At 42.3% G+C, this 24725-nt stretch overlaps 1 protein-coding gene across 2 annotated transcripts in view; it reads left to right on the top strand.

Annotated features, from left to right (window-relative positions):
• Positions 1-21320, top strand: part of LOC133554752 (contactin-3-like) — a 246167-nt gene extending 224847 nt beyond the window's left edge. Inside the window, exons 20-24 of one of the 2 annotated variants that reach the window (XR_009807197.1) lie at positions 709-895; positions 7128-7240; positions 14224-14392; positions 20343-20640; positions 20858-21320. Coding sequence is in view for 1 of the 2 variants with exons in the window: in XM_061903853.1 (XP_061759837.1) it covers positions 709-895; positions 7128-7240; positions 14224-14392; positions 20343-20425 (552 nt within the window). In the remaining variant the exon portion in view is untranslated. Of the gene's footprint in view, positions 1-708; positions 896-7127; positions 7241-14223; positions 14393-20342 lie in introns of both variants that reach the window. The other variant, XM_061903853.1, reaches the window with a different exon arrangement.
• Positions 21321-24725: the final 3405 nt, after the last annotated feature.

Below are 24725 nucleotides of genomic sequence, written 5' to 3'. Positions count from 1 at the left end.
TCAAGTACCCCCTAATCAGAGCAAATAATTTTTGGTTGGGAAAAAAAGAGATAAAGAAGTAAAATACAGCACTATGTCATCAGTTTCTGATTTATTAAATTGATAACAGTGCAAAATATTGCTCTATTGTAGTGGTCTTTCTTAAACTATTTGGAAAAAAAGATATAAAAATAACTAAAAACTTGTTGAAAAATAAACAAGTGACTCAATTATAAATAAATATTTCTACACATAGAAGTAATCATCAACTTAAATAGGATAGGATAGGATAAGATAGAATAGATCTTTATTGTCATTGCACAAGTACAACAAAATTTGAAAAGTGCCCTCTTTGGGGATTGTGATGGAGATCCATCTGGATTCATCAACTTAATGCCAAACATTTATTCACAAAAAAGAAATCTTTAACATCAATATTTATGGAACTTGTCCACAAAAAAAATCTAGCTGTCAACACTGAATATTGCATTGTTCCATTTTTGTCACAGTTTATGAACTTACATTCATATTTTGTTGAAGTATTATTCAATAAATATATTTATGAAGGATTTTTGAATTGTTGCTATTTTTATAATATTTAAAAAAAATTCTCACGTACCCCTTGGCATACCTTCAAGTACCCCCAGGGGTACGCGTACCCCCATTTGAGAAACACTGGTATAAGTGATGTTTGTGTCGTGTTTTTTTTTGGTTTGTTTTTTTTCATAGTTGCGGTACTGGAGGGTAAATCAGAAACAGGAAGCAGCTAGCGTGGTTAGGACGGTGGGGAATAAGACATCGTTACTCATCAGGGATCTCGAGGGCAGCAGTACCTATTTGATGTCCCTGCGGGCCTATAACAGTGCCGGAGTGGGTCCGCCGAGCAGCATCGTCAACGTCACCACCAAGAAACCTCGTAAGATCTCCTTTTATATTGCATAGCTGGAAACTATTGTGCTCGTTTTGGTGTGTTTGTTTTATAGTGTTGGTGTCGTCTTTGTTCCTCCTTCTCTGCGTGTTACGTCAGTGGTATGCAGAAAGTAACAATAATTGAACATTTTCAGAGGGTCCAAGCTAAATGTCTTTAGTTTGAAATGCACACATAATCAAACATTATTATTAGGGTTGACAAATATGATTTGACATTAGGTTGAGAGCAGCTGATAAACAGGCAAATAGAGCAACCCAAGGGAAATCAAGGTGAAAGATTTACTGATACACAAACTTTTCCCTGCCAGTGTACCCTACTCCATTCATTTCTCCATGAGTAATGTATAAACCATTTTGCAACACTCGCACTGTATTTGTTTAAAAATAATTGAGGCTTCTGTATATCATGCATGGATGGGTACGGGGTACGTTGATACCTTGGAGGTGCGTGTCCCTTTAAGAAGCCCGACCTGCCTTTGATCTCCACCTGGGTAAGGAATTCAAAACTAGTCCCTCTATTTGCTGGAAGTCACCAAAAAAAGCTGTACATTTGCCTAAGTGTCTAGGTGCGTGTCCTTTAAGAAGGCCGGGCGCGGCCACCACTGCTGCCCACAGCTCCCCTCACCGCCCTGGGGGTGAACAAGGGGACGAGTCAAATGCAGAGGACAAATTTTACAACACCTAGTGTGTGTGTGACAATCATTGGTACTTTAATTTTAAAATGACGATATGTCCGGTTGCAGACTTAAACACGTGGTAAGCAAACAAGCACTCAAGCAGGACTCAGAGCAAACTCAGTCGGACTGCCTGTAGGTAATGTTGCAATGTTCCATGCCAACAAAGCAAGTATGCCAGGTACAAAACACTCAAACCTTCAGTGAGGCTCCATTTTTCTGTACTTTTTTTAGATGCTATTGGATTTTCCATACATTTGCTACTGATTAGCATGAGTTATTTTGCATCAAATCAAATCAAAATGTATTTATAAATTACTTTCCATGCACAGGCAAGTGGCAAAGTCATGTAAAAGGAATAAAAAAATAAATAAATAACAATAGTAGAAGAAGAGAACAAAATTGTGATTTCAACGCCTCAAAAATTGGTAATAAAAACTACAACTAGGATTCACATTTTCATTAATTTATTTCAGGCAATGACATTAAAAAAGTACAAGGTATACAACACATAATAATTTGAATTAGTATGATGCAAAAGGTAATGTACAGTATGTAAACATTATGATCCAGTTTAGCCTGAAAGGGAGTGGGAAGAAGATAATCTATTTATTAATCCCACCCCCAGATCTCCATTCAGTGATTAATACATTGAGTTTCACTGTTGCTTTGTTCAAGGATTATAATACAAATGTTGTATCATGATGGCATTACCACAGGTAACAATAAATATTACACTGTAACAATAATTTGTATCAACAACGTAGGAAGAATGAACAATACCAAATATGGTAATGGACAAAATACCAACAATGGTAATAAAAAACATAGTGATACTGGTAAGGAAATCATTGAGCACATGTTAACACTTTGAGACAGAGTACAACAGCAGGTTAAATTAAAGACCTTCATCTCTATATTTGAACCAGACCCGATATTAGTTTAATTTACGTCACAACCAAACATCACTTTTTAGAGACCAAAAAAAGACTAGATGTAGCTTAATGGCAAAGATTACTCCCTGATTTAGCAACCCAGTGTAGTCTACGCACTACAGCCATCTAACGTTTTGGAATTACAACTGCATGCAAAGTCTACTATACAATTCTTGCAAATGACACTCATAAGTGGAAAAAGAAACTGAACAGCACAGTTATCATGATCAGCCTACTGTTAAATGTTAAATTAAAAATTATTCTATTATTAAACAAATTAACATTAATTAGTACACACAAAAGTACTGTATTTTGGTACCATTGAGTACCTACAGTTGTGTTCAAAAGTTTCCAAATATTTTCCACAACTCTTATTTTTTTTGTGATAGAGTGATTGGAGCACATAGTTGTTGGTCATAAAAAACATTCATAAAATTTGGTTCTTTTATGAATTTATTATTGGTCTACTGAAAATGTGACTAAATCTGCTGGGTCAAAAGTATACATACAGCAATGTTAATAATTGGTTACATGTCTCTTGGCAAGTTTCACTGCAATAAGGTGCTTTTGGTAGCAATCCACAAGCTTCTAGTTGAATTTTTGACCACTCTTCTTGACAAAATTGGTGCAGTTCGGCTAAATGTGTTGGTTTTCTGACATGGACTTGTTTCTTTGGTATTATCCACACATTTAAGTAAGGACTTTAGGAAGGTCATTCTAAAACCTTAATTCTAGCCTGATTGAGCCATTCATTTACCACTTTTGACATGTTTTTGGGATCATTGTCCTGTTGGAACACCCAACTGCGCCAATTTGGAGGTAATCCTCCTTTTTCATTGTCCCATTTACTCTTTGTAAAGCACCAGTTCCATTGGCAGAAAAACAGGCCTTAAGCATAATACTACGAGTTGTAAAAAATGATTGGAAGCTCAAGACAGCCATGACGTTATGTTCTTTAGAAGTGTATAAGTAATGTCCAAATACCGGGAATTGGTTCTGTATCGATTGAAATATGAAAGGTACTCATCTCTAATGTGACGGTGACGTACATGCTTGGAGGGTGCTTGCGCCCTCTTTCTGGTTCAAACCATCCAAGGTACGGGCCAACTATGCTTACGTATGTCAAAAAAGGACGACACTGCGAATCAGAGCTGTGTTTGAAATATGACCTATGCTCTCGCTCACCCGGATGACAGCAGCAGGCGACCATTTAATCCAGGGATCTAAAACTCAATTTACCTTGGGGGCCACTGGATGCAGAAACTAGGTGAGGCTGGGGCGCAAGGAAAGATTTAAAAAAAAAATCTAACCTGCACTTTTTAATGAATTCACCTTCTTTAAATGGCTTTCCTGCCCTAACGACATACTTGCCAACCCTCCCGGTTTATCCGGTAGACTCCCGCATTTCTGTGCACCTCCTGACAATTTCCTGGGCCAACCACTCTCCCAGAATTGTCCCGATTTTCACCCGGCCAACATTATTAAGCGCGTGCCATGAAAGCACTGCCTTTATCGTCCTCTATAACAGTGGTCCCCAACCTTTTTGTCCTGCGGCCCGGCGGGGTAGGGTTGGATTCTTTTTTTTTTTTTGTCATTAAAAAGGGAGTTTTTTTGGGTTGGTGCACTAATTGTAAGTGTATCTTGTGTTTTTTATATTGATTTAAATGGTTTTCCTGCCCTAACGACATACTTGCCAACCCTCCCGGTTTATCCGGTAGACTCCCGCATTTCTGTGCACCTCCTGACAATTTCCTGGGCCAACCACTCTCCCAGAATTGTCTCGATTTTCACCCGGCCAACATTATTAAGCGCGTGCCATGAAAGCACTGCCTTTATCGTCCTCTATAACAGTGGTCCCCAACCTTTTTGTCCTGCAGCCCGGCGGAGTGGGGGTGGGTTCTTTTTTTTTTTTGTCATTAAAAAGGGAGTTTTTTTGGGTTGGTGCACTAATTGTAAGTGTATCTTGTGTTTTTTATATTGATTTAATTTAAAAAAAATTCATAAAAAATTATTCCGCGGCCCGGTGGTTGGGGACCACTGCTCTATAACATGTCATCACGTCCGCCCTCGCATAATACAAATAGTGTGTCGGCCCAGCCCCATGTGGTATGACGCTTCTACAGACACACATACCTAACTGCAAGACATATTCGATCAACAGCCATACAGGTCACACTGAAGGTGGCCGTATAAACAACTTTAAAACTGTTACAAATATGCGCCACACTGTGAGCCCACACCAAACAAAAATGACAAACACATTTCGGGAGAACATCCACACCGTAACACAACAGAAAAAATACCCAGAATACCTTGCAGCCCTAATTATTTCAGGCTACAATATACAGTACCTTGACCGATGCACGGGCGGGTTAATATGTGGGAGGCAGGGTTGGGGGGAGCGGGGTTTGGTGGTAGCGGGCTCTATATTGTAGCCCGGAAGAGTTAGGGCTGCATGGAATTCAGGGTATTATTTCTGTTGTGTTTGTATTGTGTTACGGTGCGGATGTTCTCCCGAAATGTGTGTCATTCTTGTTTGGTGTGTGTTCAATGTGTGGCGCATATTTGTAACAGTGTTAAAGTTGTTTATACGGCCACGCTCAGTGTGACCTGTGTGGTTGTTGATATAGTATGTCTTGCAGTCACTTGCGTGCATGTTCAAAAGGCAGATCCAATATATGACCAGGCTGCCACGCCGCTTGAACAGGTTGTAGAGGGCGCCAAAGGTAGTGCCATCAAAGCACCCCCTCAACACTGTTGGTTGGGTGAACAATCGACAAAAATCCATTCGAGAATGATTGCCCTAAATGTGGGAGTTCCCGATTGAGGGTTAGCAAGTATGACACTGTCAAGCGGCATTTATACAAAACTCGCAGGAAGTATGACGCTGCCAAGCGCAATTCTTATAAAACTTGCGGGCCGCACAAACATTCAATTTTTATTTCAAGGTGCGGGCCACAAAATAACGTCTCGCGGGCCGCGTGTCTGAGGCCCCTGATTTAATCTGTTTTTTTTTCATTCCTAAGTATAATATTTTTAATTTTCCTGAGGGAATACTCCTGAAAAAATCAATCAAGTACTATAGTGTCTCCAAAATTGGACTGTTGCTTGAAAGTAAGAGTATAAGTTTTTTACATGTCTGATGCGCTTCCTGCTTGGATAATAAAGCACACAGAATTTCCTGTACTTAACGTCATTTATGTTTTGAAAAAAACATGCTTTTGCAATTATAAACTGGATGGGTTTCTAAACACACACCATCAAATTAAGGCTTGTAAAAAGTATGTAAATAGTGTGATAAAGAGTGTGGTTAAGTGTCTAATAAAGCAGCCAACACAAATGATTGCTACCCAGCTCCACTCAGAGTGCAGGTAAGAAAAAAAAAAACTCCCTTTTTAGTGACCGCCACCTATGTGTGAGTACACACAAACACAAACACCACGTGACATTACTGTTGCACACATGACCTGGTTCTACAATGACGTCTCTCCTTTGAGAGGGCACGTGTCCGCCCTGAGATCGGTATGTTGTGTGTTCAAACCCCGGCCGAGTCATACCAAAGACGATAAAAATGGGACCCTGCTTGGCACTCAGCATCAAGGGTTGGATTTAGGGGTTAAATCACCAATATGATTTCCGGGCGCGGCCACCGCTGGTGCTCACTGCTCCCCTCATCTCCCAGGCGGTGAGCTACTGGATGGGTCAAATGCAGAGGACAAATTTCACCACACCTAGTGTGTGTGTGACAATCATTTGTGCTTTAACTTTAACTTTGTGTACCCAACAGCTGTCATTGACAACCATGAAAGCCAATCAAAGCCAACATTTTATTCGGTCTGTGCAGAAGTTATTTACAAAGTTCACCAACTAATTGTGACAAATATAGACTTGTTTTAATTGAAACCTCTTTGTTCTTTTGAACTACTATCAATAAAATGTGGTCTGAGATTTTCTGGGTTTAAAAAATGGTTGACTTGAGTCAGTGACATATAGCATATTATGCAGGTTCATCACTATTTGGATCAAAAATTGATTAGCATGCCCATCTTTTCTAAAAATCTCATACAGGTTCATCTGCCACATGCAATTTTACTTTTTCAGTTTATTATTTTTGCTAATTTTACGGTCTGTCTCCTCCATCATGCAAATGACGCTCAAAGAGAATCTGGCAGTCAGTGATGTACCACACATTTTTTTTGCAAACTTTTCACATTTCTTAAAGCGACGACGTGACAACTCAACATTTACTCTTAGGAGTTGTGCTAAAACAGCTGTTTAGCTCACAATTCACATGTGGGACGATCATTTCGCTTCGGCAGTCACACTGACATGAAGACATCTAACTGTGTGTGATTTTTAAGAACCGTGGGACGTTGGAGCACTCCATGTTTATTTCGTCAAAAATAGCAATCCCTCATCACAACGGTGTTGTTGGCGTTAGACCATAGTCTCACATCGTCCCCCCAGTGACTGTTCAGCTGTTAATGAGAAATATCCTTCACACTGTGTTGCTTTTGTGACTTTAATGTTTATTGATTGGCTGGCCTGTTGTTTGAAACTCTCACTAACGTCTCTGCCTCTCTCCTTCATCCCAACTTTCACACAACAGCGCCCAGTCAGGCCCCCGTCAAAATCATGTGGAACACTTCCAACTCCAAAGTCATCCTGCAGTGGGACCAAGTGCACGCTCTGGAGAACGAGTCTGAAGTTACCGGTTATAAGGTAGTGACTCTACATCCTTGCTTAGTCCTTACCAACAAGAGGATAAATCATGCATCACAATCAAAATAAGTTAAATGCAGACAGAAGCTGAGTAATGGTTTTGTTTGAATTATGACTTTGTACACACGTTTGGGTCTCTGAATTGCCTGCCCGACCATTAAGTGGGAAATTACTCAACCAACTCATTTTTGTGAGCTTTTTATGTTAGAAAATTTTTAACAAGCCGTTCAGATTGTGATGTGAAAGGTTGGGATAATTACCTCCCTCACAAGTTTTCCGCCCATGACTTGGATACTTCCTGAGCAAAGATACCGCAATTATATTTTTTTTACAAGCTGCACACATCCAGGGGTGCCGCCATTATTGAAAAAACACCTTGGACTTTTGCTGTTGTACCCATTTTTTGGGAAGTTCCTCTTGTAATTGTCCCAACTTTACACCATGTGTTCATTTTGATAAGGTTCAAGTTGTTTTCAGGATTCATCTTCATTGTATTTTGAGTTTGAACAGTTTCTTAAACTGGATCATATTACTACACTGCAAAAAGTCAGTGTTCAAAAACGAGAAAAAAAATACAAAAATGAGGGGTATTTTATTTGAACTAAGCAAAATTATCTGCCCATAGAACAAGAAATTTCGGCTTGTCAAGACTTTCCAAAACAAGTAAAATCAGCTAACCTCAATGAACCCCAAAATACTTTAAAATAAGTATATGCTTACTAATCATAAGTGCACTTTTCTTGGTAGAAAATAATGACACCTTTTTGCACAATATGTTGAAAAATATTCTTAAATTAAGTAAATACTAGTACCATTCTCTTGACATAATGATATGCGCTCGGCATCATGAATTTTTTTTTCATGCTTGAAATAAGAAATTATTACTGCAAAAAAGTAGTTTTATACCTGTGAGTGTTGATGACACAGCTTTGCAACAGTTGATATTCTAGTTTCAAGCATGTTTTACTCAATATAGGTCATAACATGCACTGCGATGAGGTGGCGACTTGTCCAGGGTGTACCCCGTTTTCCGCCCAAATGCAGCGGAGATGGGTTCCAGTGACCCCTCGCGTCCCCAAAAGGGACAAGCAGTAGAAAATCGATGGATGGATGGAGGTCATAACATCTCAGCAACAAGCTGTAATATCTTACTGAGTTCATTTAGGACCAAATCCCTTAAAACAAGTAAAACACTCTAACTATTATCTTATCAGATAGAAAATAAGCAAATATCACCCTTATTTGATATATTTAATCTTACTTAGATTTTTCCCTAACCAGTTCAAGACCAACCCTCTTAGGACAAGTCGCCACCTCATCGCAGGGCCAACACAGATAGACAGACAACATTCACACTCACATTCACACACTAGGGCCAATTTAGTGTTGCCAAACCACCTATCCCCAGGTGCATGTCTTTGGGGGGAAGCCGGAGTACCTGGAGGGAACCCACGCAGTCACGGGGAGAACATGCTCCACAAATAAATATATACATCTATACATATATATATATATATATATATATATATATATATATACACATATATATATATATATATATATATATATATATATACATATATATATATATATGTATATATATATATATATATATATATATATATATATATATATAGACATCTGACTCTTCCCACCCCCACGCCCCTCTATTTGCGATCTTTTTGACAATGCTTAAATGTAAACTATTGTCAACCTGCATTTCAATGCAGTTTCTATGCCGTTAGATGAAGCCCAAACAAAATCTCGTTGACATGTATGACTCAAGTGTTATTATGAAAATGACGATAAAATGAATTGATTGATTGATTGATTGAATTGATTGAAACTCCACACAGAAAGATCCCGAGCCTGGGATTGAACTCAGGACTTTCGTATTGTGAGGCACATGTGAACGAACCCTTGTCACACCGTGCTGCCCATATTAAGTTTATAAACTCAGGAGATACGTCCCTGGATACATAAGGACTTTGAATATGACCAATGTATGATCCTGTAACGACTTGTTATCGGATTGATATTCAAATTTGCGGTATAATCCAAAACTAATGTAAAGCATCCAAACAACAGAAGAATAAGTGATTATTACATTTTAACAAAAGTGTAGATAGAACATGTTAAAAGAGAAAGTAAGCAGATATTAACAGCAAATGAACAAGTAAATTAATAATTCATTCTCTACCATTTGTCCCTAATAATGTTGACAAAATAATAGAATGATAAATGACAAAATTAGGGATGTCCGATAATATCGGACTGCCAATATTATAGCCGATAAATGGTTTAAAATGTGATATCGGAAATTATCGGTATCGGTTTCAAAATTATCGGTATCGGTTTCAAAATGTAAAATGTATAACTTTTTAAAACGCCGCTGTGTACACAGACGTAGGGAGAAGTACAGAAAGCCAATAAACCTTAAAGGCACTGCCTTTGTGTGCCGGCCCGGGCACATAATATCTAAGGCGTTTCACACACACATATGAATGCAAGGCATTTTTGATCAACAGCCATACAGGTCACACTGACGGTGGCCGTATAAACAACTTTAACACTGTTACAAATATGCGCCACACTGTAAACCCACACCAAACAAGAATGACAAACACATTTAGGGAGAACATCTGCACCGTAACACAACATAAACACAACAGAAAAATTATCCAGAACCCGTTGCAGTACTAACTCCATATACACCCCCCGCTACCCGCTACACACCCCCACCTCGGGGAAACCATGGAAAACGACTTCTGGACGGCTTCGAAGCGCATCTGGACCACCAGGAAGGGGAAGCAGTACACTGTCAACACTGTTTATGGTGCGGATGGTGTTCTGCTGACCTCAACTACGGATGTTGTGGATCGGTGGAAGGAATACTTCGAAGACCTCCTCAATCCCACCAACATGTCTTCCTGTGAGGAAGCAGTGCCTGGGGAATCTGTGGTGGGCTCTCCTATTTCTGGGGCTGGGGTTGCCGAGGTAGTTAAAAAGCTCCTCGGTGGCAAGGCCCCGGGGGTAGATGAGACCCGCCCGGAGTTCCTTAAGGCTCTGGATGCTGTGGGGCTGTCTTGGTTGACAGGACTCTGCAGCATCTCGTGGACATCTGGGGCGGTACCTCTGGATTGGCAGAGCGGTGTGGTGGTCCCTCTCTTTAAGAAGGTGACCCGGAGGGTGTGTTCCAACTATCGTGGGATCACACTCCTCAGCCTTCCCGGTAAGGTTTATTCAGGTGTACTGGAGAGGAGGCTACGCCGGATAGTCGAACCTCAGATTCAGGAGGAACAGTGCGGTTTTCGTCCTGGTCGTGGAACTGTGGACCAGCTCTATACTCTCGGCAGGGTTTCTTGAGGGTGCATGGGCGGTTGCCCAACCAGTCTACATGTGCTTTGTGGACATGGAGAAGGCATTCGACCGTGTCCCTCGGGAAGTCCTGTGGGGAGTGCTCAGAGAGTATGGGGTATCGGACTGTCTTATTGTGGCAGTCCGCTCCCTGTACCATCAGTGTCAGAACTTGTTCCGCATTGCCGGCAGTAAGTCGGACACATTTCCAGTTAGGCTTGGACTCCGCCAATGTTGTCCTTTGTCACCGATTCTGTTCATAACTTTTGTGGACAGAATTTCTAGGCGCAGTCAAGGCGTTGAGGGGTTCCGGTTTGGTGGCCGCGGGATCAGGTCTCTGCTTTTTGCAGATGATGTGGTCCTGATGGCTTCATCTGGCCGGGATCTTCAGCTCTCACTGGATCAGTTCGCAGCCGAGTGTGAAGCGACCGGAATGAGAATCAGCACCTCCAAGTCCAAGTCCGTGGTTCTCGCCCGGAAAAGGGTGGAGTGCCATCTCCGGGTTGGGGAGGAGACCCTGCCCCAAGTGGAGGAGTTCAAGTACCTCGGAGTCTTGTTCACGAGTGGGGGAAGAGTGGATCGTGAGATCGACAGGCGGATCGGTGCGGCATCTTCAGTAATGCGGACGTTGTACCGATCTGTTGTGGTGAAGAAGGAGCTGAGCCGGAAGGCAAAGCTCTCAATTTACCGGTCGATCCACGTTCCCATCCTCACCTATGGTCATGAGCAGGGGTATCAAACATGCGGGCCAATTGCGGCCCACCAGACGATATGACAATTTAGTGTTTGTGCGGCCCGCGAGTTTAATATGAGCGGCGCTTGACAGAGTCATACTTGCCCACGTCCCCAATTTTCCCGGGAGACCCCTGAACTAAAGGGCACCAATTCTCTCGAAGCCCCTGTCGATATTTACCAGATAAACAATATTCAGGGAGTGCCATAATGGCACTGCCTGTAGCGCCCCCTACATCCTGAACTGACAGCGTTCAGGCCCAGTTGTGTGTTGCATTTGGCCATGTGAGACACACGTGTGCCTTTGCAAGATATATTTGATCAACAGCTACACACGTCACACTAAGGGTGGCCGTAAAAAAACTTTTAATACTGTTACAAATATGTGCCAGACTGTGAAGCCACACCAAACAAGAATGACAAACACATTTCGGGATAATTTACGCACCCTAACACAACTTAAACACAAGAGAACAAATACCCAGAACACCTTGCAGGGCTACAAAATACACACCCCTGCAACCACCAACCCCCCACACACCCACCCTCCCTACTTGCGTCGTTTGAGGTGTTGTATATTGTAGCCCTGCAAGGTGTTTTTGGTATTTGTTCTCTTGTGTATAAGTTGTTTTAGGGTGCGTGAATTCTCCCAAAAAGAGTTTGTAATTCTTGTTTGGTGTGGGTTCACTGTGTAGCGCATATTACAGCCAGTGACGTTGTTCTGCACAAGTCTCACACAACATGATACAGAGCCGGCACATTGGATGTGTGATGTAAAAGCGTGCGCGATGACATGTTCTGGAACAGTGTAGTCCTTTTGAGGGTGCGCGGACCCCTGGAGGTGCTCGAAGGTATGCCAAGGGACAAGTGAGATTTATTAAAAGCATTTTCAAAAACAGCTGCAATTCATACATCCTCTATACACATGATTATTGAATAATACTTCAATGAAATATGAATGTAAGTTCATAAACTGTGGAAGAATAATACATCAATCCAAAATTCAGTGTTGACAGCTGTACTTTTTGTGGACATGTTCCATAAATATTGATGTTAAAGATTTATTTTTTTGTGAATAAATGTTTAGAATTAATTCATAAATCCAGATGGATCTCTATTACAATCCCCAAAGAGGGCACTTTAGGTTGATGATTACTTCTATGTGTAGAAATCTTTATTTATAATCGAATCACTTGTTTATTTTTCAACAAGTTGTTGTTATTTTTATATATTTTTTTCCAAATAGTTCAAGAAAGACCACTACAAATGAGCAATATTTTGCACTGCTATACAATTTAATAATGTACATCATAAACTGGTGGCGTAGTGCTGTATTTTACTTCTGTATCTCTTTTATTGTACCAAAAATGCTTTGCTCTGATTAAGGGGCACTTGAATTAAAAAAAATGTTCACAGGGGGTACATCACTGAAAAAAGATTGAGAACCTTTGTTTAAAGGACGTTAAAGGCAGTGCAGTCACGACAGCCCTTAATAATGTAGGCCGGGTGAAAATTGGGACAAATTCGGGAGAATGGTTGCACCGGTAGATTGTCGGTAGGTGCACTAAAATTCAGGAGTCTCCCGGAAAAATCGTGAGGATTGGCAAGTATGTTGCTAGGGCGGGAAAGTCATTCATAGAAGGGGAATTCATTAAAAAGTGCATGTTAGATTTTTTAAGAAATCTTTTCTTGCGGCCCAGCCTCACCCAGTTACTGCATCCAGTGGCCCCCAGGTAAATTGAGTTTGAGACCCCTGGTCATGAGCTTTGGGTCATGACCGAAAGGATAAGATCACGGGTACAAGAGGCCGAAATTAGTTTCCTCCGCCAGGTGACGGGGCTCTCCCTTAGAGATAGGGTGAGAAGCTCTGCCATCCGGGAGGACCTCAAAGTAAAGCAGCTGCTCCTCCACATCGAGAGGAGCCAGATTAGGTGGTTCGGGCATCTGGTCAGGATGCCACCCGAACGCCTCCCTTGGGAGGTGTTTAAGCCACGTCCAACCGGTAGGAGGCCACGGGGAAGACCCAGGACACGTCGTGAATACTATGTCTCCCGGCTGGCCTGGGAACACCTCGGAATCTCCCGGGAAGAGCTAGACAAAGTGGCTGGGGAGAGGGAAGTCTGGGATTCCCTGCTTAGGCTGCTGCCCCCGCCACCCGACCTCGGATAAGCGGAAGAAGATGGTTGGATGGATGGATGGATGGAGTTGTTTTATTTTGGAAAACCTTGTTACATTGTTTAATGCATCCAGCGGGGCATCATAACAAAATTAAGCATAAAAATTAGTTAATTCCACAACTGTATATATCGGTATCGGTAATCAAGAGTTGGACAATATCGGAATATCGGATATCGGCAAAAAAGCCATTATCGGACATCTCGAGACACAATTTGTTACTGCGTATGTCAGCAGACTAAATGAAGAGCCTTTGTTTGTTTACTTACTACTAAAAGACAGTTATCTTGTATGTTCACTGTTTTGTTTAAGGACAAACTTGCAATAAGAAACATATGTTTAATGTACTGTAAAATGTTGTGTTAAAATAAAGCCAATAATGCCTATTTTTGTGTTCCTCTTTATTCAGAAAAGTATCAAACTACCGAAAACTATCGAAATACGATTTGGTACCGGGACAACAATAATACGAACATACTACAGTGCCCCAACTTGGATCCAGTTTGATTTTTTAAATGATTTTCTGCAACTGTTTGTAAATCTATTGTACGGATATCTATTAAACTGTTAAGTCAGTGAGAGGAACCAGAGCTTTATTTTCTGGCTCCCAATCCATCCTGAAATTAACATGACCTGTTACTCCACAGTCCTGCCAATTGGATCCTGTGTTTCCTACACTAACCATGTCCTCTTTCCACGCTGGCTGTGTTCTCTCGTAGGTGATGTACAGCCAGGACAAACACAGCCGTCCCAGTGTGGTGGAGACCAACACCACCTCCTTGGAGTTGTCTCTCCCCATTCACGAGGACTATGTCATCCAGATCAAACCTTTCAGTGAAGGCGGCGAAGGCATCAGCAGCCGGCAGATTACAATCCCCAAAATAGCAGGTTGGACAGTCCACGAGACATGGAACATGCAAAACCGAAACACTTCCTGTGCCACATGGGCTCATTAGAGGGGAAAAATGAGAACTGACTTTAGCTGTGAGGTACGAGGTGGTTGTAGAGTTGCTGTGTTGATCGAGCATGACAGCCACCGTTTTTTAAACAAAACACGACGAGAGCAATTTTAAATTGCATCCTTTTGGAATGTTACGGGTTGTAGATGGCCGTAAACATCGGGAAGCATGTCAGCTCTGCTACTACAGGACACACAAACCCTGTTCTCACTGCACTTTGAATCAAAGCAGGAGATCAGAACATTCATAAATTAATTTTCCTATCTCATTAAAAGTAAACACAATCTATTAACTCAGCATGACGTTTCCTTATCACCAAAGGAAACGTGTAAAATTCAGAGAAAGAAGACCTTGTAAGGAACGGAATATTCGGTATCCTACCTGCACTGCAAAAAGTCAGTGTTCAAAAACAAGAAAAACAAAATAAAAAAGTTGCGGGTACTTTATTTGAACTAAGAAAAATTATCTGCCAATAGAGCAAGAAAATTTGGCTTTTCAAGACTTTTCAAAACCCGTCAAATTAGCTAACCTCAATGAACCCCAAAATACCTGAAAAAAAGTATTTTCTCCCTAATTACAACTGTACTACTGTATGAGTACATATTTTCAATTGTTTCATTGAAAATAAAACAGCAAAGTCCATTTGGCTGTCATCTGTTTTAATATGAGACAAAATTGTGTCCTGAAATTTTTGTCATGCTTGAAAAAAGAAATGATTACTTTAAAAAATGTGTTTTATACTTGTGAGTGTTGATGACACAGCTTTGCAACAGGTGATATTCTAGTTTCAAGCATGTTTTACTCAATACAGGTCATCAAATCTCAGCAACAAGCTGTAATATCTGACTGAAATCATTTAGGACCAAAACCTTTAAAACAAGTAAAACACTCTAACATAAAATCTGCTTAGTGAGAAGAATTATCTTATCAGACAGAAAATAAGCAAATATCACCCTTATTTCAAATATTTAATCTGACTTAGATTTCAAGTTTTGCAGTGTAGGTACTAGGTTTGGTGCTGATAGTTTATTTATCACAGAGTATATTCTGGAACAGGGCTCTTTTCCCCCTACTTATACATCTTGTATAAAATTGTGTTTTAAATCAGTGTTTCTTAAACGGAGTGCCGAGGCTCATTATTGGGCCGCAAGCGCCCCTGGAGGACCACGAAAAATATGTGTTTTTCAGCGTGGTTTGTATGGGCTGCGATGAGGTGGCGACTTGTCCAGGATGTACGTCGCCTTACACACGATTGTAGCAGAGATAGGCTCCAGCGCCCCCCGCGACCCAGAAAGGAATAAATGGTAGAAAATGGATGGATGGATGGATGGATGGATAGATGGATGGATGGGTTTGTCATCATCATCATCATAGGCGGTCACTCGAACGAGTATGACGATTCTCCTGGTAGGGGTGTATCCCTTTATGGAGGATGCCTGTGCGTGACTTCATTTAACGTGGGGAGACTGGTGCACAGACATTCACCAAACCATCCTTGACAGAATCGGGTCAGGGTCCAGTGGCATGGAGTCCAAGACGACTGGGGACCCTTTTCTGCTGCAGCCTTCCTCTGCCGTCGCAGCCGTTGTGGTAGTTCTTACATCTACCGTCTTCCGCCTGCTCCGCCGTTGAGGTCTTTAACGTATCCCTGCCTAGGGGGCAGTCAGGTACTAGGCCTTTGCCAAGGGCCACCTGGGGTAACAGTAATAAAGGGGTTAACCTCCTAGTGCCCCAAGAAACCATAGAGGAGCCTCCACTGGTGGATGCACTTTAACAGGCCGTAGCGGTACTTAGTTGTAATACACTTTTCCACCACTTGTGGCAGAAATGACAATCTCAAACAAACAGATGCTAAAGCTAAAGTCAGAGAGAAGTTATTCAAGCGCAAAAAATATGACTTAAGGGGTAAAGCAGGAGTTTCATTTGCACTTTAATTTTATTAGCAATTTAGTTAAGAAACATTAAATATCATATTACTTCATTAATTTTAGCACAACATAAGTGGATGTGAATTTATTTGTTGCCATTTATTTTTGAGTTCTCTCTTATGCAGTATATTTGGTAAGTGCTTATTTTTCAAATCAGCCTGATCTCAGCCTATGGGTTTACGTTTAATAAATAATAATCTTTGCGATCAACACATGGTTTCATATCATTTGACAAGGTTGTAAACTATAACTAGATTAGATAAAATTGTTTAAAATGAAGAACAAGATTACAAATTCAGTTTTAATATTTGAGTGGGCCCTGATTTCCAAAAAGTTAAGTACCCCTGATTTGAATTAGATTTTTCCTAAAGAAACATTATTGTGCAGTACTAATATATTCAAAAAATGCATTATAGCGCTGCTAATAGCTTGCTAGCAATCAGTGCGCTAACTGGTAATTAGCACATTAATCGCAAGCTGGAAACTGGTATGTTTACTGTTCCCTGGAAACTAACCTGTTTATCGCTAACTGAAAACTACCACACTAATTGCTTGCTGGAATTTAACTTGGAAATAGCTGACAGTCATTTAGTAAACCAGGTATGTGATTTTTCCATTTGTAGTCGAAAATCCGTCTTTTTTTATCTCTGTAAAAATATAAAAAAATGTTTTTCCATTTTTCGTAGTTTTTCCGACCGACAATATGTGTTAAAATCTTGATCCATCTCTTCGCCATTCCAGCCAACAACTACGTTTTTCTCGTAATGAGTATGTTTTTTTATAATCCTGAGCTAAAAACTACGGTTTTCCATTAAAACGATTAACTTAAAAACCAAAGCTACGTAGCGAAGCAACTCCACACAATATTTGGGAAACATCAATGATGATTAGATGGTTTACATACAGGTATAAGAACATCCATGATTGGTTGGTTGGATTACAAAGATGCCTGGCCCCCGTCTTATTTTCAGTCTTTTTCATTAAGTTCTAATCACATGCCTGGTACACTAATCTGACTTGACGGGCATGCTAATCCCTAACTGGAAACTAGCACATTAATTACCAGAATCATGAAAAATGTGTACTAACACTATGTTTAAACACAGATTGAATGTTTTCCAAATGTTGCTAAAATGAGTAAGTAAATTGTCGAACAGTTTTAAAACAACATTTCTCGAGCTATTGCAAAGAATTTAGGGATTTTACCATCTACGGTCTGTAAAATCATCAAAAGGTTCAGAGGATCTGGAGAAATCACTGCACGTAAGCGATGATATTACGGACTTTTGATCCCTCAGGCGGTACTGCATCAAAAACCGACATCAGTGTGTAAAGGATATCACTACATGGGCTCAGGAACACTTCGTAAAACCACTGTCAGTAACTACAGTTGGTCGCTACATCTGTAAGTGCAAGTTAAACCTCTACTATGCAAAGCGAAAGCCTTTTATCAACAACACACAGGAACGCCGCTGGCTTCGCTGGGTCCAAGCTCAACTAAGATGGACTGATGCAAAGTGGAAAAGTGTTCTTTGGTCTGACGAGTCCACATTTCAAATTATATTTGGAAACTGTGGACATGGTGTCCTCCGGAACAAAGAGGAAAATAACCATCCAGATTGTTATAGCCGCGAAGTTCAAAAGCCAGCATCTGTGATGGTATAGGAGTGTATTAGTGCCCAAGGCATGGGTAACTTACACCTCTGTGAAGGCACCATTAATGCTGAATTGTCCATACAGGTTTTGGAGCAACGTATGTTGTCATCCAAGCAACGTTATCATGGACGCCCCTGCTTATTTCAGCAAGACAATGCCAAGCCACGTGTTACAACAGCGTGGTTTCGTAGTAAAAGAGTGCGGGTATTTTCCTGGCCCGCCTGCAGTCCAGACATGTCTCCCATCGAAAATGTGTGGCGCATTATGAAGCGTAAAATATGGCAGCGGAGACCCCGGACTGTTGAATGACTGAAGCTGTACATAAAACAAGAATTCCACTTTCAAAGTTTCAACAATTAGTTTCCTCAGTTTATTGAGTGTTGTTAAAAGAAAAGTTGATGTAACACAGTGGTCAACATGCCCTTTCCCAACTACTTTAGCACGTGTTGCAGCCATGATATTCTAAGTTAATTATTATTTGCTAAAAAAAAAAAAGTTTATGAGTTTGAACATCAAATATCTTGTCTTTGTAGTGCATTCAACTGAATATGGGTTGAAAAGGATTTGCAAATCATTGTATTCTGTTTCTATTTACATCTAACACAATTTCCCAACTCATATGGAAACAGGGTTTGTACTTTTTACTCAAAAAAAAAGGGTCGGTACCCTCTGGACGGTTGTGGTGAGGTGACATGGGAGTTGCACGCAGCAGGGAACATTTTATTTATTTTTGTCTGCACTCTAGTATTCGTGTTAGAACAATACACAAACCTGCAACTAAAAGGGCAGCAGTCCACCTGCTCAGTGGCCTTGTGGTTAGAGTGTCAAACCCCGGCCGAGTCATTCCAAAAACTACAAAAATGGGACCCATTAGTTCCCTGCTTGGCACTCAGCATCAAGGGTTGGAATTGGGGGTTAAATCACCACAAATTACTCCCGGGCGCGGCCATCCCTGCTGCTCACTGCTCCCCTCACCTCCCAGGGGGTGAACAAGGGGATGGGTCAAATGCAGACGACAAATTTCACCACACGTAGTGTGTGTTTGACTATCATTGGTACTTTAAGTTTAACTTTAACTCAGTCTAATCAACAGGCTTCCTGCTCTACCCAGTAAAAGTAGTAAGTACACAGTGCAGCAGCACATGTGTAAAATAAAGTTAACGGAGGCATAGAGATGGAGAAGTTGTTGACAGGGAGGGGTAGGTGGCTGGGATCGTGATAACATTTCTGGCAACCAGGGCTGTGATGAGAGAGAATAATTGAGAAGCACTGCCTTGGCGACTTGTCCAGGGTGTATGCTGCCTTCCACCGGATTGTAGCTGAGATAGGCACCAGCGCCCCCCGTGACCCCAAAGGGAATAAGCAGTAGAAAAATGGATGGATGCACGGATGGATGCCTGAGTGTAGGCAGCTGTTACTATTACCCACAGACATGGAAGGCGTGGGTTGTTAGACAGTCAGTGATCAGGTCAATGGATAGCTCGGTGCAAAGATGAGTGTGGAGACTCTGACTGGTGGCATATTGGACCTAAAAAAATAATAATAATAAATAGGACTGTTGGATAAAACTGTTACCAAATTTCTGAACAAATACATGACGTGAGTTCAATTAAAACTTTATATAATATGTTAATGTATATGAGTTTCTATTTTATTTTTTTTACACAAATTGCGTTTGTGTGGAAAATATTGAGATTGTTTTAAAATGTATTTAAATTCTGCAAATTAATCATCACCAGGTGATCACATCTCAAAAATGTGAATAATCTTAAAAAAAAGAAAAAAATATTTACATATGTGTATACATCTATGTATATACATATATATGTGTATATATATATATATATATATATATATATGTATATATATATATATACATTTATATATATGAATATATATATATATATATATATATATATATATATATATATATATATATATATATATATATATATATATATATATATATATATATATATATATATATATATATTTATACAAAACACATGTTTTTGTATATTTGGGATTATTTTTAACATTGAAAATAATGTTGAGGTTGCGATAGTGTTATATTTTTCATCAAGATAATTGATTATATATTGTTTGCGACTCTTACAATTGCAGTAAATCAGGTGACACACTAGAGCCATCTAGTGGCTCAAGCAGGTACTTACATCAAAAGTACTTTGGGGTGGGCTTGACGTCATTGTATCAGACATATTGTTTAGACTGCACTGCTCCCTACTGTCAGGCACCATATGTTTGATCAATAATAGTTTTTTTATTTCTTTTCAGGCTCCATTGCCACGGGCGCAGCCCCGGCGTCTTTCTCGCTCTCTCTCGCCGCTCTCGCCCTCACGGCCGTGATGGCGCTATGACGAACATCCTCCAGGAGCCAGCGCCACAGCCTGGCATGGAGAGAAGCAGCAGCAGGTCAAAGGCAGGAGACGGGACGTCTCACCTTCGCTTTTACCTTGCATCCTTGTGTCTTCTGTCCTCTTTCAGAGCTGCGAAGCACACACTTGTTGGGAAGGAGTCTTTTTGAGGGGATTGGCGTTGATGTAACAGGAAGCGGACTGCAGCGTACCTGAAGGTGTTTTGTTGTTGTTCTTTGCTCACTTCTAATATGTCGGAGGTGGACTTTTTCCTGGATGGACACCAAGAAGCACTTCTATTGGAAATGCGATCTATCCAAGACTGACAAGATGTCTCCATCCAGACTGTGTTTTGCTGCCATTGCTTTGTGAAAATCTACACGTTGGGACCTCTGTGGCTTTCCCTGGTTCTTATTCATGCTTTTATCTTGTCAGGCCATGAAACCGACCTGCAGCAAAGGTCGCCACCTGTTACCGTAACACGCCTGCTGATGACGAGAGTCCGTTAATGAAGAGCGCCGACAATTCCATGTCTTACCCTCCGCCCTCCTCCGTCACCAAGTGCATAATGACGGCGCGCTGAGAGGTGTGAACCACATTGTTGTTTGTAAGAAATCCTCAGGTCCCAAACCAGCCTTAAGTCTTCTAATTAGGTTCCATGTTGTTCTTGCTTTCGTTTCTATTCCGGCTTTTCTTTGTCCGTGTCGTTTTGTATATTCTGTACACTTTGGGGCGACGTGGGCTCGAACCACACGCCTTTCTCCCGTTTTTTTTTTTTTTCATTGCGACCCTTACAAAGAGTTTCAAAGCACGGATGGAATTATGGCGATGGGGAATGAGTCGTTTGCAGGATGATCTGATGGTTCAACGAGCTTTTAATAAACATGATGCCATTTTCCCTCTCAGTCACCTTTTCTTCAATACCAGAGGGGCCTTATATACTTTCTAAATGCATTTACTGCAGGGGTGTCCAACTCATTTTAGCTCGGGAGCCACATGGAGAAAAATCTACTCCCAAGTAGGCCGTACTGGTAAAATCACGGCACGATAACTTCAAAATAAAGACAACTTGAGATTGTTTTCTTTGTTTAAGAATAGGAATTTAAAGTTAAAGTACCCGTGATTGTCACACACACACTAGGTGTAGCGAAATTATTTTCTGCATTTGACCCATCACCCTTGATCACCCCCTGGGAGGTGAGGGGCGCAGTTAGGATAGGATAGGTCTTTATTGTCATTGCACAAGTACAACGAAACTTTGTTTTCAGCACAAACCTGTTAAAAATTAGACAAACAAACAGTGTACAGGGTTACAGAACAAGAATGCTGATGGCTCGCCATAAGGCGCCCCGTAAAAGATGGGAAAAAAGGTAAACGCTGGGGAAAGATGAGTAAAAAAAATACACTCTAGACTGGGCTCCTAAGGGGGCCCAGTCTGGAGTGGCAAAAAACCTCTATAGCAAAGCACATATACATATTACAACATACATCTCGAGATATCTAGCAACAGAGGGAAGGTAGTTCAAGGTCATGGTGGTAGGCCGCAGCTCTTCAGGCGTTGACCATCCATTCATCACCCCTACGGGATTTGCGTCGACGGCGTTGAGTGGGGGGGTGTATGTGTGGCGTATATTTTTTTTTTGTGTGTGTGTGTGTGTGTGTGTGTGTGTGTGTGTGTGTGTGTGTGTGTGTGTGTGTGTGTGTGTGTGTGTGTGTAAGCCCGCAGTGTGTCTCTGTTCCGCAGCCTTGATGTAGTATGCAGTCGCTAGTCCAAAGTCAAAAACAACAGGTGTGTGTCCATGAGAGACAAGAAGGGAGTTTGCTGCAGTGTCCTTCGGGAGAGTCTCGAAGCCAGGGAAACAATCCAAGTTAGAATGATTTGTATGCGAGTGAAAATAAAATTTGCTTTTCACTCTAAATTGTCTATGACTGCTTCTCAAAAACTGCAGGGTAGACAATCCGATGTAATCCACAGTTATTCCCGCATCCTCCAATCATTTCTGGAAGCTTTGGGGTACTTTGAAGACTGCCAGCAACTTCCAATTTGTCGACAAACCAGAGCAACGCTTACTCCAATCAGCAGATGTCCTGTTGTCATAATTCCGAATAGGTAGATATCTTCACGTCCTCGACAGAAAAGGGTCGCCAGGCACGCGGCCCTCCTTCTTCTCCCAAGAGTCCGTCGTGTGTCCAGCAACAACCGCTTCGTCACGACAGCAGGTTCCCCCAAACCCAAGATCTTGTCAATTTTGTTGAGGCCAGTTAAATAGTTCCAATGTTTAGATTTGGAGAGCAAAAAGAGGCAACAGGAAAGTTAAGACAAGACAAAACAAAGAGGCAAGCAGGAGAGACAAGGGAGAGGAAAAGGGAGCGTCCACCCTCGATGAGTGCCAGAGAGAAAGGAGCAGCAGGGGCCGCGCCCGGGAATCATTTTTGGCGATTCAACCCCCAATACCAACCCTTGATGCTGAGTGCCTAGCAGGGAGGTGATGGGTCCCATTTGTATAGTCTTTGGTTTGAGTCGGCCGGGGTTTGAACTCACGACCTACTGATCTCAGGGCAGACACTCTAACCACTGAGCAGGGTGTACACATTTTGAAATTATACAAATCATAGGTAACACTTTAGTATGGGGAACATCCATCCATTTTTTACCGCTTGTCACTTTTTGGGATTGCAGGGGGCGCTGGAGCCTATCTCAGCTGCATCCCGGCGGAAGGCGGAGTACACCCTGGACAAGTCGCCACCTCATGCCAGGGCCAACACAGATAGACAACATTCACACACTAGGGCCAATTTATGAACCATTAATTAGTTGCTTATTGACATAGGGTTAGCTAGGGTCAGGGTTTGGGATGGGGTTAGGATTAGGGAAGACTCTTAGTTAATGGTTTACTGGTTGTATAGTAAGGACATGCAGAATAAGGCATTAATAAAAACTTAATAATGACTAATTAACAGCCAATATGTTGCTAATTTACACGTTGATAAGCAACTAATGGTGAATATGTTCCCCAGCAGCACGGTGGGACAGGGGTTAGTGCATGTGCCCCACAATATGAAGTTCCTGATTAGTACTGAGTTCAATCCCGGGCCCGGGATCTTTCTGTGTGGAGTTTGCATGATCTCCCCGTGAATGCGTGGGTTCCCTCCAGGTACTCTGGTTTCCTCTCACCTCCAAAGGCATGCACCTGGGGGATAGGTTGATTCTGGTATGATCAACTCTCACCTTTCCACTCTATACAATGCTTAGGATCTCGTCAAGTTCCGCCAAGACTTGTGCCCGTCGCGCGGTGACGTCACACCACCTGGGAAGCGAAGGCTCCGGCAGCGGCCCGGCACAGCGCCTGAGCATGTGCAGAAGGACAACAAGACTTTTCCCTCAACGTTGACTACCAGGCTATGCCTGTGCGGCTTCTCCTCCCCATCACCTGCAGGCAATTGTCCAGAGGGGCGCGAGTGGCGCACACGCACAAGGCCATCTCCCAGGCTTCTGAGAGCCCACCCGCACTTACCCTCTGCTCCCGCCGAACTTGCACAAGTGCTCCCCCCACCAGCTCCATCTAGCATCTGGAATCTGCTTCCTGAGGGGGGGGGCAGTGCTGGTAGCGTGTCAGCAGGGCAAGCAGACCTCCTTCCTCTGAGGTTGCTGCCTGCCGCCCACGCCGGCAGATGAGCCGCCTGCTCTGCCTCTGGCTCCGCCCATGCGGACAGACAAGCCGTTTGCTCCGCCTCTGGCTCCGTCCACACCAGCACCTGATCCAAGTCTGGTTTCCACACCAGCACCTGATCCAAGTCTGGTTTCCACACCAGCACCTGCTCCAAGGCTGGATCCCACACCAGTTCCTGTTCCAAGGCTGGAACCCACACCAGCACCTGCTCCAAGGCTGCAGGCCACACTACCACCTGCTCCAAGGCTGGAGCCCACACCAGCACCTGTTCCAAGGGTTGAACCCACACCAGCACCCGCTCCAAGGCTGGATCCCACACCAGCACCTGCTCCAAGGCTGGAGCCCACACTAGCACCTGTTCCAAGGCTGGAGCCCACACCAGCACCTGCTCCAAGGCTGGAGCCCACACCAGCACCTGCTCCAAGGCTGGAGCCCACACCAGCATCTGCTTCCACGATGACGACGCCGCCTCCTGCTTCCACGGCGACGACGATGCCGCCTCCTGCTTCCACGGCGACGACTACGCCGCCGCTTCCTTCCACGGCAACGACAACGCCGCCTCCTGTTTCCACGACGACGTCTCAGCGACCTCAAGGTGGCCTGCTGCGCAAGCAGCATTCAGGCACCTGCAG

The sequence above is a fragment of the Nerophis ophidion genome, linkage group LG06 (genome assembly GCF_033978795.1).
Source record: "Nerophis ophidion isolate RoL-2023_Sa linkage group LG06, RoL_Noph_v1.0, whole genome shotgun sequence".
Lineage (NCBI taxonomy): Eukaryota > Metazoa > Chordata > Actinopteri > Syngnathiformes > Syngnathidae > Nerophis > Nerophis ophidion.
Note: the sequence above shows the minus strand (reverse complement) of the source record. Positions and strands in the feature narration are given on the sequence as shown.